Genomic DNA, 13,039 nt, shown 5'->3' with positions numbered 1-13,039 from the left:
ATCTTTGCTCATATATGGGCAACTCCAAATCGTGAGTTCCGAACCTTGCCCTCGGGCCTCACGGTGTCTTTGGAAAGCTCCTGTCGCCTGAGCTGCCCCGCACCGGGAGCGACCGCTACACATCACCGCGCCCCGCGAGGTAGCTTGTCCCGTGCCCAGCCTACAGACGCCCGTGGCTTTGATGGCAGTGTGAGTGTCGCTCGAGCCGGGGGCTGTGGGAGGAGGTTTTGCTTATGAGATGGAGCCGCGGATTCCTAAGGGGCCAGAGAGACCACCAGGGCGCCAGCGGGCGGCCAAGCGCCCTGTCCTCCAGGGGCCCTGGAAGGGTACAGGTGGAAGCCCGAGGCAGAGCCGCCACCGCGGTCCCAGGGCCGCGCGTTCGCCTCGAAACCCTGGGTGGCAATGATTGCACGCAGGTGACCGCTACATGGAAGAGGTCAGTCGCCGGGTTAGGGGGAAAAAAAAAAAAAAAAAGCCAAAAAAAAAAAAAAAAAGGCATGTAAAACACTCCCTTCTAAAAACAAAGGGCTGCAAATTTCTTTATTTCTCTTATCGAGGAACAAAAATACCCTTGCAATGGCTATTGAGTTTCCACAGGTACGAGGCAGATGCTAGCTAGCACACCCACTTCCAACAGTATGACTTGTTTCCTATCCGTCTACTACCTGAGTGGCGTCAGTGTAGGTTCAGGCACCATTAGGAACGTTTGACCAAACACGTACACAGCACGGACAGAGGATCGCCGGCCTCCCGGTGGACCAGGGCGCAGAGGAGACACCGACAACTTGGAGAGGACAGCCCGGCGGCAGGGCCGGGCCGTGCGCTCAGGGCCGGACCGCGCGCGCCTCGCGCCGCCGCCGCAGCTCCTCGCGGTAGCAGTAGGAGCAGTAGTGCTCGGTCTCGGCGCGCCCGTAGAACGCGCAGTTCTCGCGCTGGCAGCGCCTCTGCGCGGGGCCCGCCCCCGGGCCGCCCCGGCCGCCCTGGCCGCCCTCACCGTTCGAGCGCGCGGCCGGCGCGTCGGCGTCGGCGAACTCCAGGCCGTCGCGCGCCGCGCCGAAGCCGTTGGTGTAGGTCTGCGACTTGGGCTCGGCCGCGCCCGCCGCCCCTGGCAGGGCTCCTGGGACGGCGCGCGCCAGCGACTCTACCGTGTTGACTGTGCGCAAGGCGGCGGCGCGCGCCGGACTGTAGCTCTGTGATGACAGCGAGCGGTTCTGTTGCGGGTACGTGGCGCACGGCCGCAGTGCGCCCACAGCTGGGACACACGGCTCGTCCCGCGCGCCCGCCGCCTGCACGTGAATGACGCTCTGGCGCCCCGGCGCCGGGGGGCTGCGGCCGGGGACCGGTCCGCTGGCGCCCGCGCGCCGCGCGCTGCCCCCGGGGACTGGGGAAGCCGAACCGCCTGCCGCCGCCCGTGCCGCCCGGGAGCCGGTTCCGGGCCCGGGACTTGGGCGCTCCTTGAGCTTGAGCACCAGCTGCGTGGGCTGCCCGGCCGGCGGGCCTGGCGAGGCGCGCTCGGGGCCGGGCGCGCCCTCGGCCTCCGGCCTGCGCTGCGGCCGCTTGGCTGTGGAGGCTGCGGCGGCGGCGGCAGCAGCGGCGGCGGCGGCGTCGCGGCGCCGCTGCTCCTGCTCAGCGCTGAAGCGCTCCTGCGCGCTGGTCAGGTAGTAACCGATCATCTCTTCGTGGAACTGGTGCCGGTGGCTGGTGAGCAGCAGGCCGGCGAAGATGAACTTGCGCTCGCCCTGCATGGCGGCGCGCAGGATGTTGAGGCTCAGCTTCACGTCTGTGCTGTACTTCCAGGCGTCGCCGCGGGGCCCGCCGCCCTTGTCGGCCGGTGACGCGCCCGCCGCTTTGTCCGTGGGCGACGGCGTGGTCTTCTCCGAGGGCGACGTACTGGCCGAGGCGCCCGACTCCTCCTTGCTGCCCTTGCGCGCCTTGGCCTTCTTCTCCTTGCCGCGCTCGGGCGCGTCGCCGTGCTTGCCGTTGGCGGAGTTGGCGCGGCTCATCTTGCCGTGCACCAGGCCGCCCAGGCCGCCCATGTTCTTCTTCAGCTTGATGCCCAGTGTCTTGCTGAAGCTGCCCAGCTTGTTGGCCACAGAGTCCGCGCGGGTCTTGTCCTTGTCTTTGCGCTGCTTCTCCTTCTCCTTCTCCTTGCCGTTCTTGCCGTTATTGCTGTTGGAATTGCTGCACACGGAGTCTCGGTCCGAGTCCAGCGAGTCGGCCAGGGACTGCACGTCTTCCCCCGCGGAGGCCGTCGGGGACTCCGGCTGCGCCAGAGGGGCCTGCAGGGGAGAGGGAGGGCAGGAAAGAGAGGAGGTTAGAGATCAGCCTTCCTCTTGCTGCCGCGGGAGGCAGACCCCGCCCCCTTGGTGTTGCCTCCAGCCTGACTGACCCAAGCCCGAGCTGGGTCCCAGCCTGAGTCTCTTGATCCTCGATCTGGAGCTGCTGCCTTCACAGCCCTCGTGGGCGCTAGAAAAGAACACCCACAGCCACGTCATGATGTAGTCCAGGCAGCTGGACTCTGGAACCAGACTGCCGCTGACTGTCACTTGTGCCATACAGGGAATCAGGGCCTGCATCAAGGAGCCCTGTGAAGATTAGATACCAGTAAAGGCTGAAGTACAAAAACACTTTGAGCGGTGCCCACTTGTCCTGGGTGCTTACTGGCTGTGTGCTGGGCCCTGCCCTCCTTGCCTTCTTTATGAAACTTAAAAACTATTAGTTAAGGGCCCCACTGTATGGCTAATTAAACATGTCTGGGGAGGACCAATTATTTGTAAGTTTTTTAAAAAAATCCCCTTTCCTGAGATTTCACTACAGGAAAGTGAGGCCACAGAAACATCAGCCAGATACTTAAAGCGAAGCCTTCTTAACATCTGGAGGCAGGGCCAGCATGGACTTACCCGAGGGAGGAGGGGCAAGTGGGGCACAAGCCCCCTTTCTCACAGCGCCCCCTCCCGGAGGGGAGAGAAGAACAAGAGGAAGTGCCGAGGAATCCCGACCTGGTTCCCTGCCTTTTCAAGGACCCACACACAGGTTTAGAATTAATCCTGCTCCATGGCAGCACATCATGGTCCCATCTCGGCAGAGTTTTGTGTTGTGACTTGCCTACGGTTTATTTTGAGGGTGTGTTTATGCCTCTGCTTCTGAAGAAAATAAGGGAACAAAAACTCCCCTAGCCGGTGCGTGCGTCTATGCCCAGACCCGCGATCACACGGGTGCGCAGGCACGTGTTTCAGCTGGAGCTGGAGCTGCGCGCACCATAGGCTGGATGGAACCCAGCGTTAGGGGGCCCCGCGTGGGGGAGGATGCACTCTGCCTGCCTGCCCCAGCCGAGGGTGCCTGCTGGTCTGTCCTGGCGCGCGCCAAGCTCACCCTGGTCTCCGAGGGGATCCGGATCCACGTCACATTCATGTAGCTGTGCAGAAGGTTTAACTTGGCTTCTAGCGACAGGATCAGGCTAGCGAGAGAGGAACACCAAGTGAGATGCGCCCCAGTCCGTCCGCATGCACCCCTCCTGCCGGCAGGCCAGCCGGCCAGCCAACCACTAGGAGCAGGGGAACCTGCCCAACCCCTCCCCGGGAAACCCAGAAACATCCCGCCTCGAATGGCACTTGTGGGGAGGGAGGGGCACAGAGTAGGGTCTTACTGGGCCAGCCGGGCATTATCATTGTCGTCTTTTCCCCACTCCCAGTCCTTCCCTGGGTCCACCGCAAAGTGCAGAGGCAGCAACTTGTGCTCCGAATCCGTCAGGGGGATCACGGCTGGAACACAAAAGAGAGAGACCTGTGCCAGGTGGCCCAGGGTGGGAGGGGAGGCCCGAAGCCCCCGTGACCCCTAGGGAGGACAGAAGTCCACTGAGTCCAGGTGTTTCCGCGATTAAGGAAACCAAATGGAGGTATACACAGGACCTCTACGCCGGCAGGAACCTTAAGGCCGGAGGTTTCAAAACCACCACTAACAGTTTAAAAAATTTCTTTATTGTGGATGCCAAAGAGCAGTTTGGAGACATGATTTGGCCTCGGCACGGATCAAAAGGGAGGGGCCCTCCTGGAGCAGCAGACAAAAAGAAGCTATTACTGCTTTTGCCCTTTCTACAGACGGGATGGGACCCAGGCCAGACAGTGCTCTGAGCAAGGTCAGTTAGGAGAGGGCTTGAGTCCAGGCCCACTCAGCTCCTCCCTGAGAAGGGGAGTGAGGGCTGCCTGCCACTGCTCATTCATGAGTTCGTTGAGCAGGTCTATCTGTGTGGGACCCACAGAAACAGTGACCTTGGCCACAGGGAGCTCACATCCTATACTGAGGGCTGGATGAACAGGTGACACACAGCTTCTGTTGTCATGTGGTAATAGCGCCCTTAGGGTGAACAGCAGCCTGAGGGAGCTTTGGCAAACTGTTCTGGAGCAGACCACACCACCGAACCTTCTGAGGAGGGAATGTGTAGGTGGACAAGGCAGTGACATGGAAACAAACAGTGAGAGACTTTATTTTCTTGGCTCCAAAAATCTTCACTGCAGACGGTGACTGCAGTCATGAAATTAAAAGACTCTTGCTCCTTGGAAGGAAAGCTATGACGAACCTAGACAGAGTATTAAAAAGCAGATATATCATTTTGCTGACAAAGGTCTGTATAGTCAAAGCTATGGTTTTTCCAGTAGATGTACGGATCTGAGAGTTGGGCCATAAGGAAGGCTGACGCTGAAGAATTGATGCTTTTGAACTGTGGTGCTGGAGAAGACTCTTGAGAGTCTCTTGGACAGCAAGGAAATCAAACCAGTCAATCCTAAAGAAAATCAACCCCGAATATTCATTGGAAGAACTGATGCTGAAGCTGAAGCTTCAATACTTTGGCCACCTGATGCAAAGAGCCAATTCACTGGAAAAGACCCTGATGCTGAGAAATATTGAAGGCAGGAGGAGAAGGGGGTGACAGAGGATGTGATGGTTGGATGGCATGATCGACTCATGAGTTTGAACAAACTCTGGGAGATAGTGAAGGACAGGGAAGCCTGGCATGCTGCAGTTCATGGGGTCACAAAGAGTCGGACAAAATTGAGCGACTGAACAAGGCAGTGAGGAGAGACAGGCCCCTCACTGCACAGAGGGACTGATTCATCAAAACATGCCTCAGCCGCCAGGGACCGGGGCCTATTTCAGAAGGGTTGGGGTGGAGGCAGGACCTGGGGAGCCGGCCTGCCCAAACGCTGGGGGTTCTATATGTGGGTGCAGGGACCAGTGCAGCTTCAGGTGTGACACTCAGACCTGCTGGGGCCTTGGGGCCTCCACAGGGAGGTCTCACCTCCGCTGTCCCACCGGCTTAGGAGGCAGGTGAGGCTGGACCACCTTCTAGATGGGGAAGTGGGTTAGAAGCTGACAGCTGGGCGGGGCCCTCCCTGATTCAGGCTTATCCTTGCTGGCTCTGGCCTTGGAGTGCCTCTGCCCCACTCCTGTGCTGGTGGCCAGATGTTGCCTGACCCTGATTGAGCACACGGGGCCTCCCAAATACTGCTTTCCTTTGGCACAAAGAGCCCCATCTTTCAGGACACTGAGCCCCCAGTCACCACTCTAGGGCGCAGGGGCCCTGCTCCTGCATGGGGTTTACTCTGCTGTCTCCTTACTCCTCCGCGCAGTCCCTCCCCCTGCCCCCCAGATGCGGGCCACAAATCTGGTGTCATTTCCCCAAGATTCTTGACAAAGGTGTCATGGCAAAAACAGAAAGGCAAATCAATACATAACAAATACATAAAATCTAAGATTGAATAACCGTTAATAGTTGATTTTCTAGTAAGAACAGGAAATACTGACTCGGTGGTGCCCTCTAGTGTTGCTAAAGACACACACATAGTCTTCTTCCACCCCACCCCCAGTCCCCGTTTCAGGGAAACGCAGGTTTGCTCCAGATTTTCCCTTTCACCTGGATGGGGCTGGGCGGCTCTGTGCTCTGGTTTGGGAGGTCAGGGGCAGCTTGGTCTACCTTGGCCACAGACTGTTTAGTCTTGTCTGGTGTGGCTGTGACTCACAACCGCCCCTCCCAGGGCTGAGCTGTGGGGAGGTCACAATCGTGGGGGCGGGGCGGGGGCGGGGCCTGCAGGGCTGGGTCAGGACCCACCTCCCTTGAGTCACACCCAGGAGCTGGTCCCACAGTCCTCAGAGTCACCACGACGACAGAGAGAAGGTTGGCCTGGCTTCCCACCCACGGGTGGGGTCTGGGGTCAGAGGCTCCCTCTGTAGACAGGGCAGGATGGCTTCCTGGAGGGAGAGCTTGGTAAAGGCACCCACTTCACGCCCCCATGCAGATGGCCAAACCAGAGTGTCCAGGAAACAGACCCAAGGATTCTATTTTAAATAAGCATTCTCCATGGGTCTAAAATCAAGCAAATCTGGCAACATTGTTCTAGAATAATAATCTGTTAGAAGTAATTTCTGTAGGTACAATGTGGACAATTTGGGGTCTGGCTGTCCACCTTCCCAGGGGAGAGGTGCCTTGGGGGCACCTGCCTAGGCCCGGCTCTATTTCCCAGCCCCTAACCTAGCATTAGGAAAGAACACGGCTTGCTTGCATCTGTGGGGCATGAGCAGAAGCACTGTGTGAAGCCCTGGGCAGTGTGGTAAGGGGTGGGTGGGCCTTCTCCCACACCCTTCCCACCATCGAGCCTTCTGATGATGGAGGCCCTGCATCAGGAGTGGGTTCCTGATTCCCCACTTGGAGGGGACCTGCCTGATCATCAGGAACATCTGTTTTAGGCTTTATTTGCAGGAGAAGCAAACTTATCACTTGAAACCACTATGACTTTGGCTTATTTGTCAGATAAACCGACGAAAGTAGTATAGCTCTGCAGCCTCCTCTGTGGGAATTCCTCTCCTCAGTAGCTGGGCTGGGATGGACTTCTGAGGCTCCCCACCCTGACCATCTGCCTCCCCCCAAACACACAAAGCAGAAGGTTGGAATCACCTGTAGGTGCTAGAGCCTGACCACCCAGCAGGCTCCTGGCAGCTTCTCAGCCTGGACGTCAGAAGGCATCTTCTGTGCAGAGGGCACAGCTGTGGCCCTCGGGTCAGGGTTGCAGGGCCTAGGAGCCCCACCTGTACAGCCCAGAGGGAGGTCTCGAAAACAGGCCCTCTGTGAGCCTCAGGTACTTAGATGCCTCTGCCTCTCACTTTACACACCTAACTTTTCCCTGCTGGAAGCCTGGGAAGCCTGACCTCACCCAGTGAGAAGGAGACTGATGTGGTGACTTGCCCTCTGGTGGCAAATGTCAGGAACAGCAAATGCTTTTCAAAAGAAGCCTGTGAACTCCCTCCCTCCCCAAGGCCCTTTGAAAAGGCATGCTCCTATCTTTTAACCCCTGCAGAAGGGAATGGCTACCTACTCCAGTACTTTTGCCTGGAGAATTCCATGGACAGAGGAGCCTGGTGAGCTATAGTTCATGGAGTTACAAAGAGTCAGACACAATTGAGTGACTAACACTTTGGGGGCTTCTCTGGTGGCTCAGAGGGTAAAGAATCTGCCTGCAGTGCAGGAGACCTGGGTTGGATCCCCAGGTCAGGAAGATCCCCTGGAGAAGGGAACAGCTACGTACTCCAGTGTTCTTACATGGAGAATTCCCTGGTAACCTGGAAACATATAGGCATCATCTCAAAATAGCCTGGACAAAGTTGGTAACCAAAACAGCAACCAATTTTCAGTACTTATTTTTGCAAAAAAGAATGGAGACCTCTGGTTTCTTTGAGGGATGTAAGAAGGGATGTCCCACTTGTATAACAACAACAAGCTAGACAAAGTGGAGATTCACAACTTTCCTTTAAGCTGTCTAAGAGCTGAAGTCACAGGCAACTGGCTAGTCCCAGATCAAAGCAAAGACAGGTGTCTTTGAGGAGGTATGGCTGCTGCTGCTACTAAGTAACTTCAGTGTCCAACTCTGTGAGACCCCATAGACCACAGCCAGCCAGGCTCTCCCGTCCCTGGGATTCTCCAAGCAAGAACATTAGAGCGGGTGAGAAGGTGTGGACATGAGCTTAACTGGGGCAGACTAAGCTAGACCCCAGCTTCCCTGGTGGCTCAGACAGGAAAGCGTCTGCATTGCGGGAGAGCCAGGTTCGATCCTTGGGTCTGGAAGATCCCCTGGAGAAGGAAATGGCAACCTACTCTAGTACTGTTGCCTGGAAAATGCCGTGGACAGAGGAGCCTGATAGGCTACAGTCCATGGGGTCGGAAAGAGTTGGACATGACTGAGTGACCTCACTTTCACTTTTTTTTCTTTCAGCTGGACCCCACTAAGATTTCAGCTAAAATTGTTAACAAGTTGTTAAAGGAAGGATGTAGACTGGTGGAAAGAATACAGGACCCTGGGGGCCATAGACAAGGGAAATCCTCAAGCACACACAGCCCTCTCTCTGTGGGACTGAGCTGGAACTCAGAAAAAGACTGGCCAGTATTCTAACCAAGTGTCCTTCAAAGACTTTTGTACTAAAGAAGAAACTGCAGAGAGTAGGGCAGCAGACACCACTGGTCTTAGGGCCTTTCTCTAGTAAAGAATGGGGAGGGAGCAGGAAATAGGGAATAAGTCTCTTTTTCTCTGGGGGAGGGGCAGGAATATGTGTTGAGCCCAGAACTACAGCGGGCGGGGGGGGGGGGGGGGGAATGTTACTCCCTCCCCCCAGATCCAGGGACACAGTGCATGCCTGAGATAGAGGCTTAATCTGAACAAAGAAACAGTACCCGCTCGGCTCTCCCTCGCATACCCAGGCTAAGAAGCTGTGAGGAGTAGCAATCTACTGTTAGAAAAGGGGCAAGGATACGGATAGAGATCCATGCCACAGTGAGGCTCAGCTTTATGCTGCATGCGGCAGACAGTGAGAAATACCAGCCCCACTACAGACACAAGATATAACTAGAAGAATCGGAAGGCTGGGTAACCAGGATTTGGATATAGACTGATCCAAATTCTATGCGGCAAAACAAAAGGAATCAAAATGATGTACCTTAGTCTTTACTGCTGTACTCAAGATGGCTGGTTTTCAACAAAATATTTTTGGCATAAGGAAAGATGGGCAAAAAACCAGTACATTGACAGGTGAAGACAGGTGAAGGACAAGATAGACAGGACACAGATGTTGAAACTATAAGACATGATTTAAAATAACCGATTAATGAGTTGAAGACTCTAAATAGAAAAAGGAGATACCTTGCAGAATTTGATGGTTAATTACAGCAGAAAGAAAAAAAAATGTAAGAGTCAAACTGAAATGCTAGAAAAAAAAAAAAAAACAATTATAAAGAATGACTTTGAGAGGCTGATTAGTAGACTTTGCATACCTGAGGAAAGAGTCTGTGAACAGTAAGACAGGTCAATAGATGTTAACTAGATTGAAACAGAAAGAAAAAAAGAGTGGGGGGTTTGCAGAACAGCACATCCAAGATTGGTGGGGCAATATCAAATAGCCCCAAATCTGTGCAGGTGTAATCCCAGAAGGAAGAGAGAGACAGAACAAAACAGAGGAGATATTTAAATAAATAATGGCTGACATTACTTATCTAAATATTTCCAAAACAAATGACAAACTCTATCATAGATCCAAGAGGTTAAGAAAAAAGCAAGCAGGCAAAAAAACAGCAACAAACCTGGATATACATAATACATCCCAACTGCTGAAAACGGAAGACAAAGAGAAACTATCGGAGGCAACCAAAGGACAAAGACACATTACATACACAGAAGCAAATCTAAGGGTCACAGCAGACTGCTCATGATTAAACAAGTAAGAAGATAATGGAGTGACATCTTTAAAGTGTTGGACGAAAACACCTTGCTAATCCAGAGTAGCAAATGATCCTTAAAAAACTAAAAACAGAACTGCCATATGATCCAGCAATCCCACTCCTAGGCATATATCTGGAGAAAACCATAACTTGAAAAGATACATGTATCTCAATGCTCATAGCATCATTATTTAGAATAGCTAAGACATAGAAGCAATCTAAATGTCCCCTAACAGATGAATGGATAAAGATATGGTACATATATATAATGGAATATTACTCAGCCATAGAAAGAATATATATAGCAATATGGATGGACCCAGAGATTGTCATACTGAGTGAAGTCAGAGAAAGACAAATATCATATGATATCAATTATATATGGAATATTAAAAAGGGTACAAATGAACTTATTTAAAAAATAGAGTTACAGTTGTAGAAAACAAATTTATGGTTACCAGTGGATTGGGGGTGATAAATTGGGAGATTGGGATTGATATAAACATTACCATATATAGAATAGATAACTAATAAGGACCTACTGTATAGCACAGGGAACTCTACTCAAAAATCTGTAAATGGCCTATATGGAAAAAATATCTTAAAAAGAGTATATATATATTTTTTCTCATTCACTTTGCTATACTCCTGAAACTAATACAAGATTGTAAACTGACTATATTCCAATAAAATTAAATAAAAAATAAAGAAGACAGTAAAAGACAAAAAGGAATAAAGATAGATGGAATAAGCAGAAGAGTGCTAGCATAAAATGTGAGTGGTCAAAACATACTGATTAATAGATGACATTGTCAGATTGATAAAAAGCAAAACTCAAGTATATATTGACTGCCAGAAATCCATTTTAAATCTAAAGACATACATAGGTTAAATGATACTAAAAAGAAGGAGAAGGAAATGGCAACCCACCCCAGTATTCTTGCCTGGAGAATCCCACGGACAGAGGAGTGTGGTGGGCCACAGTCCATGGGGTCGCAAAAGAGTCGGACACAGCTTAGCACCTGGGCACACACGCGTGGGTGTGTGCAAGTTTTGAAGAATTCTGTGGTTATTTCTTAACAGGGTCACATGCTCATTAAAATAATTAAATATAGGGACGCCTCATCAGTGATATATTTTCCCAAGGTGTAAATGTCCTCTATTAACCTGTTTCTGCCTGCAGAGTCAACTAATTTCACTAAGGCGAAGCTCCTTGGAAAAACTTAATTTATAGTCCCTGTTTGATTCTGTGAACAGCTTTGACTAGCAAATAAATCCTTTGCGTGCTTTTTGAATGTGAAAAAAAAAAAAAGATACTAAAAAGAAAACTGGAGTGACTCCAGTGCAAGTCCTGTTTATATAGAGGAACATTACATAGTGATACAGTGGTCAATTCTCCATGAAGCTATCACAATCCTACACGTGTGCATAGGTGTCAGAGTACATGAAGCAAATACTAACAAAAATGAAAGGAGAAAGACACGCTAATTATGGTTGGAGACTGCCATTTTTAGGAATCAACATAACAAGCAGACAAAATCAGCAAAGATATAGAAGACTGAATTACATTACCAGAGAACTTGAATTAATGGACATTTATGGAACTCAACAACAGCAGAACAAGCATTCTTTTCAAGATCCCATGGAATATTCACCAAAATAGAACATATTCTTAGCCAGCCTTCACAGGTTTAAAAGAAGAGAAATCATAAAAAGTTTGTTCTCAGACCAAAACTAAATAAAAACCCATAACCAAGAAAGACATTTGGAGAATCTTGAACATACATCTTTTGGAATTTAAACAGCATGCTTCTAAATAACCCTGTTGGTCCTTAATTCCTGTCCACCACTATGATGGTTAATGTTATGTATCAACTTGCCTGGACCAAGAGATGGCCAGAAAGCTGGTAAATATACCATTTGGGTGTGTCTGGGAGGCAGTCCTGGAAAAGATTAACATTTAAATTGGTAGACTGGATACAGAAAACTGTCCTCACCTACATGGGCTGGCATCATACATTCCACGGAGGGCTCAAATAGCACAAAATAGCCAAGGAAAGAGGAACTGGCTCTCTTTGTTTGAGCAGGACATTGATATTCTCCTGCCCTCAGACATCAGTGCTCCTGGTTCTTGGGTATTTGGACGCAGACTGAATTACACCGCTGGCTTTCCTGGTTCTACAGCTTGCAGTTGGCAGACAGTACAACTTCTTGGGCACCATAATTATGTGAACTAATTTCTATAATAAATCTCCTCTTATATATGTATCTATATGTATCCCATAGGTTCTGTTTCTCTGGAAAGCCCTGACTAACAGAACCATTAATATGTTTTCCATCTCTATAATTTTGTCATTTAAAGACTGCTATAGAACTAGAATCATACAGAATGCTGGTTTTGGGATTGGTTTTTTTTTTTCCCTTCAGCATAATTCCCTTGAGGTCCACTCAGGTAATTATATGAATCACAGTCATTCATTTTTATTGTTGAGTAGGATTCTGTGATATAGACAGTATGTTGAACCATGAACCCAGGAAAGATATTCGGGTTGTTTCCAGTTTTCAGCTATTACAAATAAAGCAGTTTTGTGTACAGGCTTTTGGGTGAACATAACTTCATTTTTCTAGGATAAACGCTCAGGACTACATATGCTGGGTCATATGGAAAGTGAGGGCTTCCCTGATGGCTCAGTGGTGAAGAATCTGCCTGCAGTGCAGGAGACCCGGGTTACATCCCTGGGTCGGGAAGATCCCCTGGAGGAGGGTGTGGCAACCCATTCTAGTACTCTTGCCTGGAGAATCCCAAGGACAGAGGAGCCTGGTGGGCTGCCATCCATAGGGTCACACAGAGTTAGGCACAGCTTAAAGTGATGCAGCAGCAGCATGAGAAGTGATGTTTAGTTTTATAAGAAGCCACCAAACTGTTTTCCAGAGTGACCGAACCATTTTTACCTTCCCACCAGCAGTGCAGGAGCAATTATTCTGCATTCTCCCCCGTATTTGGTGGTGTCAGTTTTTAAGATTTTAGTCATTCTGAGAGATGTGTAGTGGTATCTTGTGATTCTAACGTTGACCAACTTTTCATGGGCTTATTTGTCTTCTGAATCCCCTCTTTGATAGAATGTCTGTATCTTTTCCCATTTTTTGTTTGGATGGTTTGGAGGGTTTTCTTTTTGCTATTGACTTTTGAGAGTTCTTCGTGTATTTTAGATACAAATCCTTTGTTGATATGTGGTTTTCAAATATTTTCTCTCAGTCTGTAACTTGTTTTTACTTCTTTCC

General features: G+C 50.8%; 1 protein-coding gene across 1 annotated transcript in view; it reads right to left on the bottom strand.

Annotated features, from left to right (window-relative positions):
* Positions 1 to 824: 824 nt before the first annotated feature.
* OTUD7A (OTU deubiquitinase 7A) overlaps positions 825 to 13,039 on the bottom strand; it is a 379,982-nt gene continuing 367,767 nt past the window's right edge. The window contains exons 12-14 of the mRNA XM_065906684.1: positions 3,647 to 3,761; positions 3,373 to 3,457; positions 825 to 2,279 (exon numbers count right to left, since the gene is read on the bottom strand). Coding sequence (XP_065762756.1) covers positions 825 to 2,279; positions 3,373 to 3,457; positions 3,647 to 3,761 — 1,655 coding nt within the window. The remainder of the gene's footprint in view (positions 2,280 to 3,372; positions 3,458 to 3,646; positions 3,762 to 13,039) is intronic.

The sequence above is a fragment of the Muntiacus reevesi genome, chromosome 15 (genome assembly GCF_963930625.1).
Source record: "Muntiacus reevesi chromosome 15, mMunRee1.1, whole genome shotgun sequence".
NCBI classification, from domain to species: Eukaryota; Metazoa; Chordata; class Mammalia; order Artiodactyla; family Cervidae; genus Muntiacus; species Muntiacus reevesi.
This window is presented reverse-complemented; position numbering and strand designations above follow the sequence as displayed.